Source organism: Harpia harpyja, chromosome 13 (assembly GCF_026419915.1).
Source record: "Harpia harpyja isolate bHarHar1 chromosome 13, bHarHar1 primary haplotype, whole genome shotgun sequence".
Taxonomy (NCBI): domain Eukaryota; kingdom Metazoa; phylum Chordata; class Aves; order Accipitriformes; family Accipitridae; genus Harpia; species Harpia harpyja.
This window is the reverse complement of record NC_068952.1, coordinates 42408439-42429964: the sequence shown is the minus strand read 5'-3', so window position 1 is coordinate 42429964 and position 21526 is coordinate 42408439. Positions and strand designations below refer to the sequence as shown.

The window sequence follows — 21526 nt, the reverse complement described above, 5'->3', positions numbered from 1 at the left end:
GACACTCCAACCTCGCGGATGGGAGTTCTTTCAATTCTCGGCACACGGTTAAGATGGAGAAGATGGCATCTCTGTAACAAAATTGGACTTGTTCTTAACTGGGATGCAAAATCATAGCTACAAAAAGTGAAATTACTAGTGTGCGCCAGTTTCCTTTCAGCATGAAAATGAAGAGGCAACCTCAGGCTATTTATGCACATACTGCTGTACTGAGAATGGGAGTAACACTGAATTTCCATGGAATAGATTTTCAAATGCAGTGAGATACAGATGCAAACTTCTACCTTACCCTGCTGAGGTTTCTTCAGTCACAATGTGAGTAGCTTCTGTGCCAATTATCTAAGTCACTTTCATGAAATGGTCATATATAGAAAATAAGGTTCTAAATTATTAATTTCAAGGTAAGAGTCAATTTTATCTTGAAAATCAGGCGAGTCAGTTCCTCAAGGCAGAACAACTTTTCATAGATACTTGGTATGGCAGTTAGCAGAACCTTTACTGGGATTCTTCTGTTTCTAATGTACTTTTTCACTCACATTCTCTAACAAAAAGAACGAGCAAAACTAACTTCCTCACGGATGATTACTTAACTTGCCTTCACAGCTTGAGAAATCACCTTTACTAACTTCACTCCATTTGACATCACTTAAACTTCAAAGTTTATTTTGAGGACTAGAGTCTTTTTGGCGGAACGTCGTAACTTAAGTCCCATCTCACACATACATATAAGCGTTTTGCTTCCCAACAAGCAGTAAAGGAGTCTTTTACATCATAAACCCCTTCCATCAGCAGCCACAAGAATATGAACTGTGGTTTTTTACGTTACTGTACCCATAGTAGGAGTTCAGTAACAGCAATACCTTCAGAGACAGAAGTCACACAGATACATTTCCATTAGCGTTTGTTCTTCCGTTACCTCCCCATTACACAGGCAAAGAAATAGCTTTTTTTCTGTTTGTGTCTGGAGTATTTCGAGCTAGAGAAAAAGCCTGTATGTACAGCTGTCACAATTGTCCCATACTAGAATACTGGTTTCAGAGGTTTTTCATCTTCTATTCATCTATGCTATGTTGACAAGCATCCAAATACTGAAGTGTGGACATCTGAAATCGCCTTTTGTAACGCTGACCTTTCTTACGAAATTGACTGCATACCCTGCGTGACTATACCGAACGTTTAATCTTGTGGAAAATACGGATGTCTCTGGGATATCACTGGAAGAGAACTAGCTACATGTAGTAAAAAGAAAGCAGTAATTTAAATAATTTAATAAAACAGCTGTTTACAGGTAGAAAGGCTGCAGATACATTCTAGATTGGAATCAGAACAATGAGCTACTTATGATTTTGAATAGAAAACCTGCCTAGGTAATCCTATCCTACTTTGCAACCCCAACAATCACAGGCTAGCATCATGAGTATTTGTCATCTCCATCATTCAGGAAGCATTTGCTGTAATACCTGTGGCATGAATATTTATCAGTAAAGTGGGACTACTAAAATTTCTGAGTCAGAAATAAATTGATCAAGATTATAGAGTGAGTCAATGCAGAGCCAGAAATAGCATTCACAAGTCCTGACTTTCAGCCCTGTGCTCTAACCACTACACAGGTTCCTTAAGGCAGTTGAAAGATGTAATTAATGTTTGTAAAGTAATTTGAATCCTTGGATGGAAAATGCTATGACAATAGCAAGGTTGGAGGGACAGAAAACCACATGTTAATAGAAGAGAAACAATAGCCGTAAACTCCTGGGAAAGGCCTTTCGTACTGAAGTGCAATAAAAAGGTTTTTCTTCTAGAAAGTTACAAAAGGCCTTTAAGTTGATTGAAATCAAACAAGTAACAAAATTTATCTCACAGAGCTGAGCCAAGCTAATACCACTGTTTCATTCTCATGGTTCCAAGGTGTTCTAAACATTTGAAGCAATTTAAGTAAAGAATGATCTGAAGTCTTAAAACACGCTGCGATTGCTTTTGTATTCTTCATTTAGTACTACTTTAACCCAAATCTGAAGAAAATGCTAACCTGCTGCTAAGATGGATGCCACCCCAGCAAACACAAAGGCAGTCTTTTCCCTACACACCTTGGTTGGTTTCTTTACGCTGGAGGTAGTGATGATGTGCACTGGAAATGCTTTTGTTGTATTTTATATTTAGCAACAACTGATCAAACATACAGTCCTTGCAGACAACTGGTGCTTCCAAAGATGACTTCAAGGGATAGTCACAACATCGAACCTCGATCCCTTGCGTTTTTGAAGCACCCACCTCTCGTTGGTAACATTTTGCCTCCTAGTGGAGAGCACCCATACAGAAAAACTCCCATCAGAAAAAACTGCAAGTGCTCTTTTCTTGTAAAAGAAACAATAGATTGTTTGCAAAAGGTTGAGACTATTAAAATTCAAGGGTAGATCGTGTAGAGAAATGGAAGTCACACTGTTTTTTAGTCTCTCAGCCGCATCACAGTAGAAAGAAATGCTTACTGTTTTTATTCCAGCCACTATTGCTTTCTTCCACCACTCGTTTTTACAAGCCCAAACCTTTCTATAGCAGGTTAAGTAAGATGTTTGCCAAGAGCAAACTTAGACAAATCATTCAAGCCACTGACATTCATTATGCAGCAACCTCACTTGCAGCACACCTCTCCCCACACCGATTCAATGCGCCAGTCCTCCAATTTGCAACAGCTGATTGCACGGGAAAGGGCAAAAGGAAACATCTCCCTCTGTTGTGAATTGGGAGATTATACACCTTCTCTACAGCCCAAGATGAAGAGCTGAAAACCAGTGCACATGGAATTACTTCCTAGTTAGTCATACCCAAGAACAACCAATTCCAGAGCCGCCAATAAACAAAAAAATCCCCCCAAATTAGTATTCCTTTATCCAGCAGCCCCTCTGCAAGACAGGGAAAAGTACAGGTTTCTGCTTATCAGCACTAACTGATCTTTTTCCAATTAGGCGGAGCATAAAAGAATAAGTATTTAAGTAATAAACGCTGGAGTAGAAGTTACACTCCTGCCTCAACAGAACAGTAAGGGAAAGCAGGGTGTTGCTGCATACGCAACACATTTTCAAGGCAGCAGGCACTTCTCGGCAGGAAAATGGTGAAGGGACTTAAGCCACAAAACTTGCCTATACCGCAGCATTGTACCAGTCAGACAACCAACTTACACTGAACGTTAATTGTCGGCAATAGTATCACTGTGGTTCAGAATATGGCTGTAATTTTGCAGATACTAACCACTTAAGTGGTAGTTGGCATTTAGGTAGCATCACTGGCTTCAGGACAAGACACTAGGGAACAGAACTCCTTTTCTGTATTTAGCTGGTATTCAAGGACCGAGAATGGAGAATGTGCATTGGTTTCACTGGGCTCCGGAGGAGACCGCTAGATCAGAGCGGCTGCTTTTCTGCAAGAACTCTGCAGAATTACCCCTGCACCCACCCAGCCTGGCAAGCTGTCTAGGGTAAGGCCCAGAAATCACAACTCGGAAGCTAGCAGAATGGGGTATGTTCAACATGCAATAGGGAAAAGATCAGCAATTTCAAAAATACCTGTAAATAGAGAAAAAGGATAAAAAGCAACCTGACAAAATGTTTTCTATGCATACTTTTATTAATAAAATATAAGATTTACAGCATATGTCCATGGACAGTGTGCTTAGAGAATTATCTAGTTGGATAGTATGACACCAAAGTCAGTAGCTGGTTTTGGTGAGGGTAAATTAAACCTCAGATGACATGCCAGGGATCACTGCTACTGACGAAAACCACAGAGCTTTCCCAAGACTAGCTTTAAAACCCCCGATTCCATCCCAACATGCACAGCTGAGGTCCAAGAGGCAGTTTTGCTTGAATGTAGTATTGCTAGGAGGCTGCACTTTGTTCTATGTGAAATATACCTGTTCCGTTCTGTGTCGTCTTCATATCCTCACTTCCTTTTGTGTCTGTGCTAAGCAACTTGTCAGGTATTCAGTGCATCGTTCGGGATATAGATACGCACAAGAGCAGCAATCTTGATACCACGACCATCGATCTTCCCAAAACAGCAGTCATTAAACCTACGCCATTCTTTGCAAAACGGAGATGAACGTTACCAGCTCTGATGCAAAAGAAGCGTCTAATTACCTCTTTGCCCTTGTGAGAAGATAAAGAATAAACCTTGGCCCTGATCCTGTAAACACCTATACACATGATTAATGTTACTCAACAAGTTGTTTCCTTAACTATTAGCAACTATAGTCATTTGAGTAAAATTAGTCACATGCTATGTAAGTACAAGTAAGGCCTACTAGTTTATTCACCCATTGGAAAACAGTTGCTGTCCCTGGGGCAGTTAAATTTTTTACAAGGCTAACAGGTGAAAAAAAAAGGTAAAATCCTTACAAAGGCTCATGGTCAGGCATGCATGTTACAAGACAAATACTGTATTTAAGAGAACCAGATCTAATAAAGATTGGATTTTTTACATTTCCAAACCACTGCACAAGGACTGAAAGAAATTAGAGTATGGTTGCAATAGTAGTCTTGTTAACAACCTCTCACCCAGCCATAATTTTACAGCAGAAACAGTATCTTAGTTGATCAAATAATAGAGGCATTACAATAACTACCTATAACTAAGCCACAGAAATAATTTAAATATAGGTAACTGAAAAGTAAAAGTTCTCCCAGTCAAAGTAAGTTCACTATGACTTCATTCTGAACATTTCCGTGAAGGAAGAATAAACCTAAAAGCACAATTAGCAAAAATATCTGGAGGTAAAAACTCATGAGCCTTATAAAGCATCAATATCTAGTTTGTCTTTGGATAAGCCTTATTTGCTGAAGAGTTTGAATCTCTCAAGTAACTATGAACACTTATTTCATGCAGCTTCTGTACTCCACGTATTTTCTGACCGTTGCACCATTTAACATTTCTGTAAGTGCAGTAACTTTGCAAAGCCAAAAGCCAGAAGAAACACTTGCATGGTAAAACTACATTTCCACTCAGTTACTGATAGCAATAAAATACAGAAAATAGAGCATCTCAGAATGCAGTGTAGTAATTATCTATGTAATCACTTGGTATTTTGTACTACATAACATCATACTGCCAGACAAGAATTCAGACAACTTTTTAAAAAGCCACAGGGGACCTTGCGCTTTAAACAAGGCATTAAAGGTATTGTATCCTAAAACAAGGCAGTAAAGAAAGCAGGACGAAACTAAACATTAAGACATTAGTCCCATAAAATGGATTTTAAAACCTGAAAATTCTATTCCTATTCCAACTGAAGCAATAGTTTAAAAAAAGAGCCTTTAAGGACACTGGAAGAATAACTGACCTGTTCAGATCATGGCAAAATCTGACAGCAGTTTATGGTTTTGAAATGGAAGTGGTCAACACATACTATGGCTGGTATTCTTGTCATTCATGAATGAATGCAGATACTTGTGAAATCCCTCCCTCTCTTCATTCCCATGAAAAATAATTAATACTGGTTAAAATCATTAAAAAAAACATCATTTTATTTTCATGCATCTAAGGTAAAACACAGAGTATTTGTATAAAGAGGTAGATTAAAAAAAAGAAAACAGATTCTCCATTCTTTGTCACTTTTATTCAGTAGTTTGTTTGTTTTTTTCCTTATTTTCTCTTTTTTTGGTGCCAGACACGGCAAGGAGTGATTACAGTCAACTGTTTATTAAAACATTTGTTGCAACACAGACCCCCTATACCACTGACCCCAAACGGACCCATTTCATGTGCTTTATTTTGTGTGTGTGTGGTTTGGTTTTTTTTTCCTTTTTTTCTATACACCACCACCAAGGCTAGGTGGAGGGGGATGAAAGGGAAAGGGGGAGTCCAGGAGGCCAGAAGGAGGAGGAATGCTACAAGCCACAGCAAGAATGAGCTGTATTTAATAAAAAAAGGGGGCCACGAATGATACAGTAATGAGGTTACACAATTAAATCCCATAGCATGATTGAAGGCTTTCCCTGTGTTTGACGTCATCACAATGGAAGGCATAAAAAGTGGAGTAAACCGATGTTGATACAGTCCAATCTAGTCCATTAGGCAAGATGGTGCAAGTAGTCATTTAAATTAAAAAGTGCCCTATCCTCACCTAAATGGCTAGCAGACATGGAGAAGAACACAGTGACGGATCAACAGAGCTTTCTCCATGTAGCTATAAAAGTGTGTTGTCATATGGCACATTTTTAAACACTGGAAAGGGGTGCCATAATGGACCTCTCATTCTCTTTCGTTTACAGGTACAAATGCTAGATTCAACTATTTCAACTATGCAGGAAGTGGACTCTTCAGTTAGGAATGCCAACCCTAATTCATTTTGTCTTGAAATATATACAAGTTGTTTGTAGTAGCTACAGCAATGATGTTTTCCTTAGGATGCCAGGCTGTGTGTAGAATCTTCTTATTGAAGTCTAGGCTGTCAACACTGATTTCATCCTTCTTTCGCTTACCACTTGCGCATACTTTACGTGGCTTCAAAACGGTACGGGGTTTATTGTTTTCCCGGGATGCCTCTAAGGTGATGTCTCGCTTTGTGTTTCTGTCAAACATTCTGAAGAAGTTGTTGTAAGATCCCGTCATGACAATGCTGCAGAGAGGGGGAAGGAAGAAAGTAACAGTTCAGTTGAAAAGAACCTCCCCTTTTATGAAACCTCAGGGTTCCAACTAAGGTCATGCCTTATTATGTAGCAGAAAGCAGGCAACCTTGCCCATACCTTCTACATTCTCAAGTGAAACTAAGGCATTTGAATGTTTTATAGATATAGATATAAAAAAGGTATCTTTTTCCTTAACTGGACCTTTTAAGGTACACACTTTGTTATCTAGCACTTCAATGCAAATGTCATCATTCAATTTGCTTCTCATGCACACACAGGGAAGTGATCTAATGAAAGCCAAATACATCGGATTTTTAGCCATGTAATTTCAGTTACTCACAAGTTGCATGAATTTAGGTACTAACATAACTAGTTTGTGATAATACCTTATAGGAGATCCTTATTCTGTATCAGCTTTTCAGTAGGACAAATATACCTACTTACTTCCCTGTCCTTCCTTTGCCTCAAAAAAATATTTGAACAGACAGATGCTAAGTTTAAAAAAAAAAAAGCACTATGTCTGATGATACTGATAGGGATACAACGAGCTGATATACATCTAGCAAGTAAGCAGTTAATGACATGATTAACACAAAAGTGATAGGTGCCTTAAGTGGTATTATTGCCTAGTCAACCATGCCTGAGCCAGGCAAACTTGACAACTCATTGTAAGGAAGAAAATTCCTAGAAGGCTCTTCCCAAGTGTTCTACCTTTTGACAAGGCAGCTTAAACAGAACACACACACGCAGGTTCCCCAACAGGCCTGGTGCAGATCCTTACAGGTAGAACATGCAATCAGACAACCAGGTTTGAGTACATGGGCCTTATTCCCATACAAATCATTCCAAAGTCAGATCATAACAGATGACGCAGGAGGAAAAAAAAAAAAAACCAAAACAAAACAACACCACAAACCACACACCACCACTAGGAATAATTAACCTAGTGGATTAGGGTATTGGTAGTATTTCACCAGTTAAAGTTTGCAGAAAACCATCTCTAATCTTACGGCTTTGCCCATCTCTCCAGTTTAAGCAGCTGGAACATTTGATTAATATTTCATCCTGGCAAAGTGACAAAACTCCATTTCCAGTCAAATTCTACCTCTCCTTAGTACACTAAGGCAATTCTCTATAATCCTATGCTACAACATCAAGGGTTAAGAGCTACTATATATATGTTAAAGTCTACTGCAGTACTAAAATATTATCCAAGGCAGTCCATGAATAAAACCAGACAGATATCTAAGGCCATACTTCAAGTTGCCAGTTTTAAGAATAACCTGGAAAGGTCTTAAGTGCATATAGAGAAGAATTAAACTTGCCTGTCTGATCCATTCCAACAGCATTCAAATTTGTCAAAAATGCAATCGTTCTCATACAGTGAACAAAGTTTACTTCTGAGGTATTCATGCACCTGGAAAAGAGTTAGTTTGATAAACTGAACAAATACTGAATTTGCATACCTGTAAAATAACCTTCATAGATTCTGTTCCAAAAGTAATTAAGTATCTGACAGTGCTTACACCCTACCCACAAGAGCACACACAGCTCCCTCCTCTGACTGTATGGATAAAGAGCAAAATGAACAGACACATGAAGTACACCACATTCTGCTCCACAGAGGTTTCAAATGAACTCAAATAGTAGCAAGTCACTCAGGGTGGGGAAAGCAACATCTCCCAAAACTTGGCAATTCTTCAGAATGCTTTCCCCTCTGAGCAGTTGTCATACCCTCACTACCTTTTCAGACATGTGAAATGATTTATCAGACTTTGCTTCTTTCTAAAAATCATGCTTTGGTGACTGATCTTCCTCCTATGTATGACGAAAAGGATCCCTTCACAAATTGTCTTATAAAAAGAGAACACCACACCAATTTTCAGTGCCAGCTAAAAACATTTCCTGCAAAGGAAATGTTTTACCTCCTATTTTCTCCAGGAAAGAACAGGAAACTATGAAAGTCAACTGAAGACTCTAAGAGAGATGTGCTGTCTCATGGCTGAAAATTACCTCTCCACACTTCCATTGTGTAAGAGGGAGGCTTTTTCATAACCAAACAGGGGTTTGGGTTCTGCAATCAGCCTGCAAATAGCAAGGTCCTTTAGCACGTGTGTGGAACCCACAAGTCTCATTGATGCTTTGCCTGGACATAGTGATCTATAGACAAAAATTTAACTGCCACATCAAGACCATTATTAAGACTCAGCATCCTTCAAGGTTTTAATTTCTAGCCTACATCATCTTCACCAAATACCTGGTATGTTTCCACAGGTCTATTTTCCATATTTAAATCCCAGATCTTCACTGACAGGTAATCTCTAGTCATCATATATCGACCACTATGGCTAAATTTGACATCAGATATGGAAGAGATGATTTCAGAGAAAAATGATCTGTTGCTAGGATCTTCTGGTTCTTCAAACACTGTATAAAAATAAGATAGGCATTTCAAGAGGTAAATTTACGTCTCTTCCATGTTCTTTTCTTTCTGTCTCTTAGAAGATACACCCAAATTATGTTAACATTTTCTCATTAAGCTTGCCACATTGGGCTAGTCTGCCTGCACTATATACAATAACTTTCAACAAGAAGGCCTTGTAATAAAATGTTTCAGGGTATGGGAATTGTATTTTCATAGCAAGTCAAAGTCAGCTTCTAAATAAGTGAACTACTCGCTAATATTCAAAGTCTTCATTCACACAGAGAAGATCTCTAGCATAAAGTACAGACTAAACAACTAGCATTTGACCTCCTGAAGTCTGCAGAAAGCCATTCCTAGTCCTATTGTCTAGGCAGACTCCCCAGCTTAAGCTGCTAATAATTTTATTCACTACTTTTACTCTGGCAAAATATGAAATCTCTTTTTAAGATTTATTTAGATTTTAAATCTATTCAGTACACTACAGAAATCCAACACAAATATAGACACACACTTCAGTGTTTAACAGATTCCGAGTGCTTAGTTTCATCTAACAGCAAGACACCATATTCCACAAAAAGACAATCAACAATGCAGGACAGAACTTACATTTTGAGTGTCTGTCACAGAGTGCTGATGCTCTCATATCACAGAGACGAATCGTTCCTTTACTGCTGCTGTATACAAATGTATTACAGCTGTTTGGATGGAACTCTGCAGCTGTTATCACCTCTGTGAGCTCTTCCATGTTGGCAGGCTTAATATCTACAATATCTACAGCATTTTGTTAAGAAATTTTCCCCAGTTTTCATAACATGTTTTTCAGCTTTAAATATATTCAGCAATGCTTCTTCAGTTCGCCAAAGTATATCTAAAATAGCCAAACAGAATTAAAACAAGCCAATAAAAGCAAAATAATGCTCAAAATTTGGAAGCAGGACAAAACTTCCACACCAAAGGCTGTGGGACCCAGTCAAAAACTGGATAGAAGTTAAAATTAAGTTCCACAATTTGTCTAGAAAGCAAGACCATAACATTGCATTCTGTATCAGTTTGAAGTTAATTCTTAACAGCACAAGCCTGCTTAATTTTTTGCTCCACTTCAGCAGTAATTAATTCTATACTAGATATATGTCACCCAAGTTTTCTCACATAGAACTTTATTTTGCTTAAATTCTAATTACACTACTACGTTATAAAGAAGGCATGTGTGATTTCTGCTCAGGATCTTGCTGATTTGTCCACAAATCTCTGCTCCCAGCAATGGGACTGAACACATATTCCTGTGATCCTACTGCCTGCGACATTTGTAGGCGCACATGCGAGAGGGGCTGATGGTTAGGTGAGAAGGTAAAAAAAAAAAAACACAACAAAAAACCCCCACATTCTTGAGACAAGGATGGTAGTCCTCTGACTTGTTTCCTACTGCAACTCAAGAAAATTTTCACACAATAATTTACTGTAATGCTGCCTTCCAGAACTGCTCATCTAACTTGAAACCTTAAGCTTTTTTCTCTTTTAAAAGAGTCTGGTTTTCACCATTCAAATGACTAGTTCTCCTTATATTGCTCATGCCGAACCACCTCTCCAGAAGTAAAAGTCCTTACAACTACGAGGGAGAAATAACCAGGAAATGGAGAAACACGCTATATGAAAAGCTCTTCATGAAAGAAAATACAATCCAACAGTTTTGTTGTAACCAAGCTGTTCCCATAATATAAAACAGCGCAAAAAAGATACTAAAACTTCTGTCTGTAATTTCTAGGTGCCACAGGTTAATCCGCAAGTCATCTGCAGATAAGTACGTTTCATAATCGCTATTAATGGAGATGGAATTGATGTGATACGTGTGAGCATTGGCAAATATTCTTCGTGGACTAGCTTCAACCATGAGGTCCATGGGCCTGAATACTGGCACCTGCAAAAAAAATACAAAGCAATGACAGTTTGAGATGCAAACGTACTACAAACACATTGGCACTCATAATCACAGTCCTTCAGTACACCAAGCCAATTAAAATATCTCAAAATCACCTGAGAAGTAAATGTGTCTGCCAGCTGGCATCACAGAAAATGTAAAGCTGATAATCTGATGGGGCAGGTACTCACTGAGCCACAGGCTAATCTGCATGCCCGGGGGGAGGGAGAGAAGAAATCACTTGAATGCGGCTAATTCAGAGCGAGCATACTACTCACCCGTAGTGTTGTAACTGTAGTAGGATCCCTATACCGTCCATCTTCTTCCTTTAAATTATAACCCTCTGGTCTTTTGTCCCTTTCACTGATTTTCCATAACTTTATTGTTTTATCTGAAATAAACCAGCCACAGTTTAATATCAAAGTTCTAGCAAAGCTACTAGTCTTCACAGTTGATGCACTTTTAACATGAAGCCTTCAAACAAGACAAGACCACCTACGTGCACCAAAAAAGACAAAAAATACTGCTTGGAGAAAACAAGCTAAAAAGCATTAAAAAGACCTCCTCCACAGTTTGTTCTTTTTATAGAAGTTATAGCAAGTTTCAGTTAGAACCAGGATTGTTATGAATGACTAATATAAGCTCTCACACAGTTAGTTATACACATACGAAGGTACTGAATGACAGCTTAGCTAAGCCCCTTTGCTATAAAGCAACCAAATCAAAAATGACTAATGTACCACCCCATGTTGTGGGACTTCTGTATCCAGGTAAGACAGAACAACAGTAGAGTTAAACAGCGTAACTCTTGTGTAGCCACATCCCTAGATACTTGCATTTAAAACCAACTTGCTTCCAGCCTTTTGAAAATAGAGAGGATTAGACAAAATCCTAACAGCAAACCAATGTAACAACAGGTTACCATGCAAAATTAACTATTAAGACATGACTTACCATTTGTAGACAATAAAAACTGAGCAGCATTTTTCTGGGGTAACCACCTAATTTTGTTGATCTTCTCTTCAATTTCTAAACTTTTCAAGTAGTCAAACTCTGGTTCATGGCTTTGAAAGGTACTGTAAACATTGTATTCTCCCCTACTGTGAGACTGGGTTTTGTTCTAAAAAGAGAATTACATGATCAAGATACGTATGCAATGTACAGAATGCTTTTCAAGGCTGCTGGCAGAAGGCAGAACTAGATATTTATGCAGCAAGATACATAGGCAGATTGCTAATTAGCATAAGAATAGGTTAAGACTTCTATACCCTATTGTTGCCTATGCCAGATTTGCCACGAGTATCCTTTGGTGTACAACTTGCCTTATTTTAACAAGCCTGCAGAACGGACGAAATGAGGATCATCTCTTTTGCAAGAACTTGATTACAGTTTCTACTATTTTGGCTAAGAAAGCATCAGAGAAGAAACAGTTATCGCAGCAGCTTTTGATTCCCAAAGTTTCCAGAAACTCCCCTCAGCCACGTGAATAATATCTCCAGCAAGCTCTCATATTAATTCCAAGCAGCTGAACTTAGAAACTAACATTTTGCCTAAACATTCTAGGCATCATAAGTTTTCTTTTTTTAAAAAACTCAAAAATCTTCATCGTTCTCTCACCTCTAATTTTTCCACTTTAGTTTTTGAAAGAGAATATTCCCCAAGAGAAATACACAGCCACACACAGAGCAAATCCACTCTGTGGGTAAGTTCAGCTTGCTAGGCACACTATGGAAATACCACGTCACCTCTCTATTTATACGAGCAGCTCCACTATTCTGGTTCATAATCTCCACATTCCCCGAGACCTTCTAAACTGCTTAAGAAGATTTTTCTTCCTCATTCTGGAGATGAGGGGGCAAAAAGCTTAACACCCCTGCTGAATACATCTTTGACATTAAAAGTCACACCTGCCGTTAGCCTGCTCAGGATAGAACTGTTTGGAAAAACTGAAGAACCTCCAAACTTGCCTGATTACTCTTTCTAAAAGCTTTGTTTTAGGCAGGGGCTTCCTAGCACTAATATTGCACTGCATGGACTGAACCTTAAATTCCCTCCAAGGGGTAAGGTGACAGAAAACTGGAATTATTTCTGAAATAGCACTCACTAGGTGTACCTGAAATTAATTCAAGCTTAATTTTGTGATATATTCCTGTTCCACCTTCTTCAAGAGGTTGCACCATCAGATGCCTTTCCTGTGATATGGTCTTCACTAGGTACTTCACTCCTTCCTTCTCTTGTATGTCTCATGTCCTTCCATCCATTTCATCCCTTAACACCTCACTAAAACATACTTCTTGATACGATCCTTGCTAGCCCACATTTGTCACATTCCTTGCATAATTTTCTCTTGCTTCATACCCTGACATTAATAGCCAGCAGGAATTCTTACATTTTATAAGAAGCTGTGGGGTAGGGAAAAGTAGACAAAATGCTTAGAAGTAAAATTTGGCACAAGAATATTGTACCACACCTATCAATTATACTGGCTTTCCCACCCTAGAGAACGGAAGGAACTTTGTTCTAAGTTTCAGTTAGACCTAACAAGTTAAGCAGGGTCACTGCTAGAACAGGCGACGTCTAAAGTATTGTGCTTTAGGAAATGCTGGTCGTGATTCAGTGAACTTTCCTTCAATTCCATACTTACCATAATGATTGAGTCAAATATACTTCTTGTGTATTCTAGTAAAACTCTACAGGACTAGAATAATATATAAAAGCAATAATATATGCAGTCCACCCTTGGGATAAAAGCAAAATTTAAACCATCAGACCAGCTCATGGCACTCAAAAATAATAAAAAAAAATACATTAAAAAAATCAAAACAAGAAGAGGTGTTGGCCCAAGTGCCTCATGTTAAATTCCAATTTAGGTAATTACAGGCTGCCTACGTAAATTCCTCCTTCGGTTTCAATTAGATACAGTATTCATTTCCTGCCTGATAGTTATGTAATACCCCTTGCTTTGCATTGCAGATGGGCTGCCACATTCCAACCCAGAGGTGGCAGCATTTTGGCAGCGGGTGAAGTTACAGAAGCTTGTATAACTCTATACACAGCACTTGCGTTCTAGTGTTTTTCTTCCTGTGCGTATGGTCTGTAAAGCACTCTGGAATGCAGTGTGGTAGAAGGTGGTACATAAATCCAACCAAAGTACTTCAACAATTGTCTTTTAGATACTCTTACATATAAAACTTGCTCTAGACAGTAGTGCATATGGCATAACTAATGCACTAGGGAATCCAGTCCCCATTGTTCATTCCCTAAACACCAAGGAGTCAAATCATGCCAAAAACAATTCTGTGCAACTTAAATCTGATAACCCAGGTGATTCTTACTATACCTAGATTCACAGATCATAAGGATATGAGCCATGGGTTATGCATCAAAAACAAAAGTAGTCATTTAAAGGCAACTCAGGAATGGGCAATTAGCTATTTAAGCTTTAAGCTACATTAAAGGATCCTTAAAGGATGCAAACTAAAACTCAAGGTTTAAACAAAACAAAAAAAACAACAAAAAAAACCCCACCACTGAAAACACCACAAGAGTTTGTGCCTAAAACTACAGGAAGATTACAGTAAGGATACTCTGCATGCCACGTTCATCTGACCCCGGCCACAGAACTTCAGGAGAGGCTGGTCAGTCAGGCACACCCCACGAGATGGCACCAACTGACCACCGCGACTCGTTTGTACAGAGAAGGCACTCGAATCGCCTGTGTACCAGCAGGAAGCAACTTCTTCTGGGGAACTGTGGAATTCTTAAGGCTTCAGATTTTTAGAATTGAAATTGAATGAAATGCCAAGGAAAGAACTAACAGCACAACTTTTCTAGGCAGTGAGATAGACAGAAGTGCCTTTTTATCTTCTCCCTGAAATAAATTCTAACCAACTTCAAACTATAGCCTTAGTTAAAAACCAAGCATTCCATCTCAGCTTTCCCACCTTTAACGTGGGAGAGGCCCTTTCCTAGCATTAGAAGATTTGACTGTAGAATTCTGCAAAGACCAAAAGAACAAGTATAAAATGAAAAGATACCTTTACTACTATGATTTTGTCTGATTGATAGCAGAATAAAAAAAGACATCTTCGGTCACAGTTACATACATACTCACTCAAGGGCAACTTTTGTTTCCCCAACTGCAGTAAAATCTGAAGTAATTATCACAGCCAAGTAGAGTCATTGTAAAACAACCAACTTCAGCTTCCCCAAGGTCTTTTTCAGTCCTATCCCCCCTTTTTTGTTTTCACTTTAAACACTCTTTAGACCACAGCTAAAGAGTATTTAAAGAGAAATTAATTTCCAACAGTGTCAGAAAGTTCTCAATGTCTTCACTCTTAAATTTCATTTCTTTAATCACTTATTACGCAGGCATGCACTTTGTGTAACATTTTTTATAAAAGCATGCTCCTTTTCTTTTTAAAAAGAGAATGAACAGCAACAGAGAAGAACTTTAAATATACTTTAATTAATTAGCACTTACCTCCTGCTCCTGTTGAAAGATGACCACTCTACCTCCTTTGTCTCCTGTTGCTAACAGCTCTCCAGAATGGTTAAATTCTACTGTGGAAATTATATCCGCTGCATAGGAACAAAAATAAACCCCACAAGTCAATAATTCTTCTAAATACTAAACGGCCAAGAAAGCTACAAGTAAAAAAAAAAAAAAAAGCATACTTCAATTCAGTTTAAGTATACTTTTGTTATAAAATACAAGTAGGTATTTCTTCAAAAATATAGAATTAATTTTTTAAAGCTGTACATTTGAAAACCAGTTACTAATTCACCATGCCAGAGTTACAAGTTCAGTGTTGTGCCCTAAATTGTTTTTAAAGGTTTTATATCATCACTTCTTTGAACTGTTTTTCTGTTATGACTGCTACTCTAGTATAGTATAGAAATGGATTTTCAGTATGTACTGTAACAGCAGAGACTGTATATATACATAATCCTACATTTATTTTCTCCATTCTGATAGAAAATTTAGATACAATCATTACCCATATGATCGCAAAGACTTCTTTTTTTTTTTTTTTTTTTTTTAAGGACTCTACACATGTGACAACTTAAGGGCAAAACATATTAGGGTGGAGATGTTCAGACATCAGTGTCTAAGGAATGCAAGGATGTGGAACAAAAACAGCTACCAAAAATAAGGAAATAAATTCAACAATCTCTAAAAAAACTTGAGTATCTCTTCTGGATGAGGAAGGTTTACATTATCACAAGTATTTTTATATGGAGTGCTAAGATTAAATTGTGAACATACATTGACAAAAAACCCAAGTCATGCCTAGTATCAAATTGATCTGTTTATACAGCAAAAAGAACAAATTATGACTTATGCTCAGGCACACCAATTCCCATTTTCAAACACACACATGCCCTTCATACTCTCAAATAGTAGAATCAGAAGCCAAACTGTTCTTCGAATGCCAACTTCAAACTACAATATAACTATCTAATCTACTTTTCTGCAGAAGAAACTACCTAAGATTTTTATGTATGCAAGTCTTCAGGCTACTTTGCTTTCGTGTCAGTCTGATGTAGATAAGCAATGAATCTGTTTTCTGTTGGATGGTTTCTTCATTCTCTGTTTCAGAGTTAAAAAAGGTCTGGTACCTGCTCTACAGGCTGAAAGCTACTGCTAAACAAAAGCTACTCAGTCTGAATTTAAACAGACACTACAGTGCAGCATATCACAGAAACTATCTTACCACAGACAGCAATAGGGTTATTTGATTCTGAAGAAGTGAAACATGCAGGATTTTCTTCTTATTCATTTTAATACCAAAATGAAACTTACATCATTCTCAGGTTGTCCCGAACACATGGGCAGTGGCCTCTGAGGACATGAGCAAGCTGTTCTTTAATAACTGCATTACCCAGCAGCTACAAGCATGCAGCATACCTGTGAAAACTGCACAATGCAAAGACAGCCTGGACAAGCAGGCCAAACTCAGCTGCAAAATCCTCAGAGGCAAAAGATGCAGAGTCAGATTCTTGGCATGAACAGGTATGTACAGCTCAGTTTTGTTTTCTATATATACAGCACAAACTGCCATATAACAAAGGATAAACACATTATCCTATCTCCATCAGCCTCCCTTGCTGTGATTATCTGGCACTGCTGAAACACAAACAGGCTAAAAATCCTCAAGAACACTGTGTTAAGGACATAAATATGATGTAAGCTTGTATGTAGATAAACCCGGATTCAGATCACGCATAGAAAAACCTTGATTTGAGTGCACATAATTTTTTCTTTCCCCCCCTGGAAGGTAACAGTTACTTTAGCCATTCATTCATGTATTTGTGAACAAGATTAAGTGACTTCTCACATCTATAAGACTTAAGACTGCATACCATTCAGATGAAGATATGGCATTCAATATCCACCTTTCACAGGTGAACAGGACAAAGATAACATACAATTAATCAAATCCAGTATGCAGAAAGAGTGAAGTGCAAACCAAGCAGTCTAATTTTGACTATTCCATACAATGCAAACCACATCGTTTTATTCCTCTGATAAGGTAAGACCTTAAGGAAGTTATCAAGTAATTGAAGAAAAACATGATCACTCACCTTCTCAATCAATAGTGAGAAGTGTACAGAATAATTACTATTTTGAAGAACATTGAGAGATTTAACACTGCAAGCTATGCCAGTCTTAAAACAGAAAAGATGATAAAGCAAGTTACCACCAGATCTAAATGTACATGTATGTGGAAGGAGAACAGCAAAGAAAAGTTTGCCTTAAAAATCTTATATATCTATCTAAGAACAGATGGATAAATTCATCATAAGTACCTATTTGGTGAAAGTCACTAAAAAGTTTTACAAGGTCAAAAGCCTTAGGCTTGAAGCCTTATGATTAGAACAGGCAGCAACAAAAGCCAGAAAAGCCTTAAATTAAGGGATAAAACCTCCGTTTTCTTAAGTCTGCTGCTGTAATATATATTGTATTTAATAATTAAAGAAGTCTCATATACAGCAGAAAGCTAACCACTTTTCTGTAACCATTCTAGACATTATTACTTTTTGCATTTATTTTAACTGTCGAGATTATCCAAGCCTGACATCAGTGATTTCCAGGCTGATACAAATCCTGCTTTGTCTATAGACTCAACTGCGTGAACAAACTTTCGGTACTAACATCCCCACACCTTCAAAAAGTCTAGCAGGTTCAGCCAGTGGCGACAGGGTACTCGAAACTCTCTCCAGTGCCCGATCAACACTATGCAGAAAATCTTTTCAAGTACTTGGATCAATTTTAAATTAGAAACAAAATACATTCCTTAGCAGCAATCATAACAGAAAATTATTAAATAGTTTTTAAACTCAAGATACATCTATAGAATCCAACATGCCTCTACACTGTAATCTTGAACTGTTCCCTTTCCAAGGACAAAACAAACATGCTAAAAAAAGTAGGCAGAAAAATGATGTCTACTTCACTAGTCCCAAACCAGGGCTGAGATGCGTATTTTATACAAAAATCAGTACTGGAGAGCAAAGCAACCAATCATACATTTTAAATCCAATAACTCACCGTTAAGAATATTGTATTCCCATACCTTGGTCAAAGAAAGAGACTGACATCAAGGCACTGGTGTTGAACTGGGTGGATTTAATAGTGTTTGAGAATTGACAGGGGAAGCATTTCATCTTCCGCAGTGCACTGATTTGCTTGTGTATTTTCATCTGTATTAACACCCTCGTTGCCAAAAAAAAAAAATCAATGTTATCCTTTTCTTTTCAAATGTAACTATAATCCCCGTGATAGTTACATGTAGGGTTATTTTAGTCCTTCAGCTCCGCAACGGGCAAAAGAGCAGCTATAGAACATGCTGCCTTCTTTGCCTCCTCCCTTTTGTGCATGCTATTTTTGCTACAGTCTCTAGGTGGGAGTCTTGCAAACACAGAGGGGTGCTCTCACGGTCCAGAAGCTTGTAAACGATCCCTTCTATACGCAAAGAGCACCAGGGAAGAATATTTAAGGGAGAAGCAGACATATAGTGCTCTACTGTCACCAACACCAATGGCTTCTGGAAGTTATCACGCATTCTATTGTTTACTGCTGAATTCATTTCAATGCCCTCTTCTTAAAGCACCAGTATCAGAGATAAATCACCACCAAAACCTTATCTGATAACCATACCCCTCACAGCTTACAGTTAAATAGCATTATCTGTTAACAGACTTCCACACAGTCGCCCAAGCCTTGGAGATCAGATTTGTCTCTCTTCTACCCCCGAGCATCTTGAGACATCTTTGACACCAAGATGAAGCGTGACATTTCAAGTGCTGAGGTTTTAAAACACTACAGGGCATCATCAAACACACAGGATGAAGACATCATTCTGACAAAACCAAAAACAGGACAGAAATGTATATCTACATTCCTGTAGCGTACCTACAATCCTGCAATACCTGTACTAAGTTTCTCCCTCTTGCATAATTTGGGATAGGCAGCTCAGGGGTTAGTATAGTGCTTACATGTACTTCTTTGCACAGATGTCCTTTAGTTCCACTTAAATATCCCTTCATAGACGCTTATTGTTAACACTGTAGAAACACTTCCGAGACTACTAAATACTTCCAAATAACAGTTTTCAGTGACCTGAAAGCAAAGGGTGGGGGAAAAATCACCTACACAACCTGAAGTCCATCTACTGTTGTTGCACACGTACATCACCGAGGGAAAGTGTTTTGCAGCAGGTTGAGTGAAACGCTATGAATCAAAAGGAGAACTACTGTACAGTTGTATCTCTACCTCAAAGAAACAAAACACTACAGCCAAACCAAGCCAGTGATCTTAAAAATCCCACCAAACTTTGAAGAGAGGCTTCCGGTCTCTGACCTATCAGCACACACCAACAGGGCAGAGTCTGCTTTCCCAGGAGTCCTCAAAACCTCCTGACAGTGCTCCCAGATACAGCAGCTACGATCTAGTTTCTTGCAATTGCTGTCAAGGTTGCTTTTTCTTCCGTATGATCTTTATTTTCATAACCTGGTCCAAGCCTTTTATGTATTCCTTCAATGATACATCTTCACTTTAAGTGCTCCAATAGAAATCAAGAACACCGCAAGGTCTGGACAATTATCTTCACTAGATTCAAGACAAGATTTTCCCATGATAGACATGGAGACACAAACTTGAAGAACCAAAGGAATCAAAACAAGGTGTCTAGCTTTGACAGAGAATGGGACAGGAAAGATATTTATCTCAAAGTTTTGATAATGCTTAAAGTAACATCTTCACAGTTCACCACGTGAAAGGGAGACATACCAGAAGCTCCCAAGCAATTCTTAACCAGTGGCAGACACACACTTCTGCTGATTAATCATCCCTCAAGAGAAGAGCCACCCAACACAAACCTAACTTGTTCCCTACTGCACTTCTGAAGATAAGTCACAATTTCAGAATTCCTAAGTCAATATTTATTACACCTACTTTTGCTATTTTGAGTAATTCACCTGTCATGTCAGGCAGGATGCAGATGGTTTGAAAAACTGCGGCGCTGGGCCAGTGCGCTTCTGAAAGATAGGCAGATTATACTGTTCAAAGATAGATGAATAAAGGCATCTGACAGATCTCAAATGCCTTTACCCCCTTTAAAGGAAAGCAACATTTGAAATAAGAAAAACTCAGTGACAGATATTAAAAAACATTTTCACATTTTGGGGGCCTTCCACACTTTTCAGTGAATGCTAACTAAGAACCACATATGCACTATCACGAGCAAGTTTTCTGAAACATTAGAGAAAGGGTTGTCCTGAAGTTTTACTGCTGTCAACAAGTCTATGGAATAAGGGAATAAAACAGCTTTATCAATCCAAACAAGCAAAAAAAATACTGTAATCCAATGACTTAGTTCCAGAAGGCCCATTGTGAACCTGAAAAGCAATTATATATTAAATTTGTTTCCAATAATAGAATAAAAGGTATTTTATTAGTACAGAAGAGGCTATCTATTTTAATGTACCATGAACTTTATATAAACTCTGCTTATAAAACATGCTTGGTAGGCAAAACATGTCACCTACTCTACAGCAGCAAGTCAGTCATGGCAGTGAACAAAGAGCGTCTTTATTTCACCAGACCTGAAAGGTTTCTGTGCAAGTTTTTGGAATCACGTTGATCTGCTGCCTAAGCAGAGAGCAAGTAAATCAGTATGTTTACACAAGTGGAGCAACCTCCTGATGTTTCCAAGGTCTGAACAAAGAATTGTAGTATTTAAAAAGCATTTTGGTACTTCTTCATTGTTTATACACCTTCCCGGTGGCTCAAAATACCATTTCTGGAATTTTCCAAAGGAGCACTCAAACAAATCTCGTCCATAATGTAGAGCAGATTACTTACAGGTTGGTAATTCTGTCCTAAGGAGTAAAAAGACAATTCACTGACCAAATGTGGAGCCCACTTCCTCAGTTTGCCAGCCTTAAGCATAGAAGCAGCTATTTTGATCAAACTAAACATCAATTGATCATTCCAAGGATACTTCAGAAGCTGTCTGGAACGGGAAACATTAAGAAACTAACTTTTAGGATTATTATTAAAAT

At 38.2% G+C, this 21526-nt stretch overlaps 1 protein-coding gene across 5 annotated transcripts in view; it reads right to left on the bottom strand.

The window, feature by feature from the left end:
* Window positions 1-5583: 5583 nt before the first annotated feature.
* The window catches only part of PPP2R2A (protein phosphatase 2 regulatory subunit Balpha), a 40650-nt gene continuing 24707 nt past the window's right edge, over window positions 5584-21526 (bottom strand). For 4 of the 5 annotated variants that reach the window (XM_052805710.1, XM_052805709.1, XM_052805707.1 and 1 more), the window contains 8 exons: window positions 15441-15538; window positions 11912-12077; window positions 11236-11348; window positions 10780-10957; window positions 9649-9813; window positions 8875-9044; window positions 7943-8034; window positions 5584-6607 (listed from right to left, as the gene is read on the bottom strand). In XM_052805710.1, the coding sequence (XP_052661670.1) occupies window positions 6328-6607; window positions 7943-8034; window positions 8875-9044; window positions 9649-9813; window positions 10780-10957; window positions 11236-11348; window positions 11912-12077; window positions 15441-15538 (1262 nt within the window). In that variant the 3' untranslated portion in view covers window positions 5584-6327. Of the gene's footprint in view, window positions 6608-7942; window positions 8035-8874; window positions 9045-9648; window positions 9814-10779; window positions 10958-11235; window positions 11349-11911; window positions 12078-15440; window positions 15539-18537; window positions 18644-21526 lie in introns of those variants that run through there. The other variant, XM_052805706.1, reaches the window with a different exon arrangement.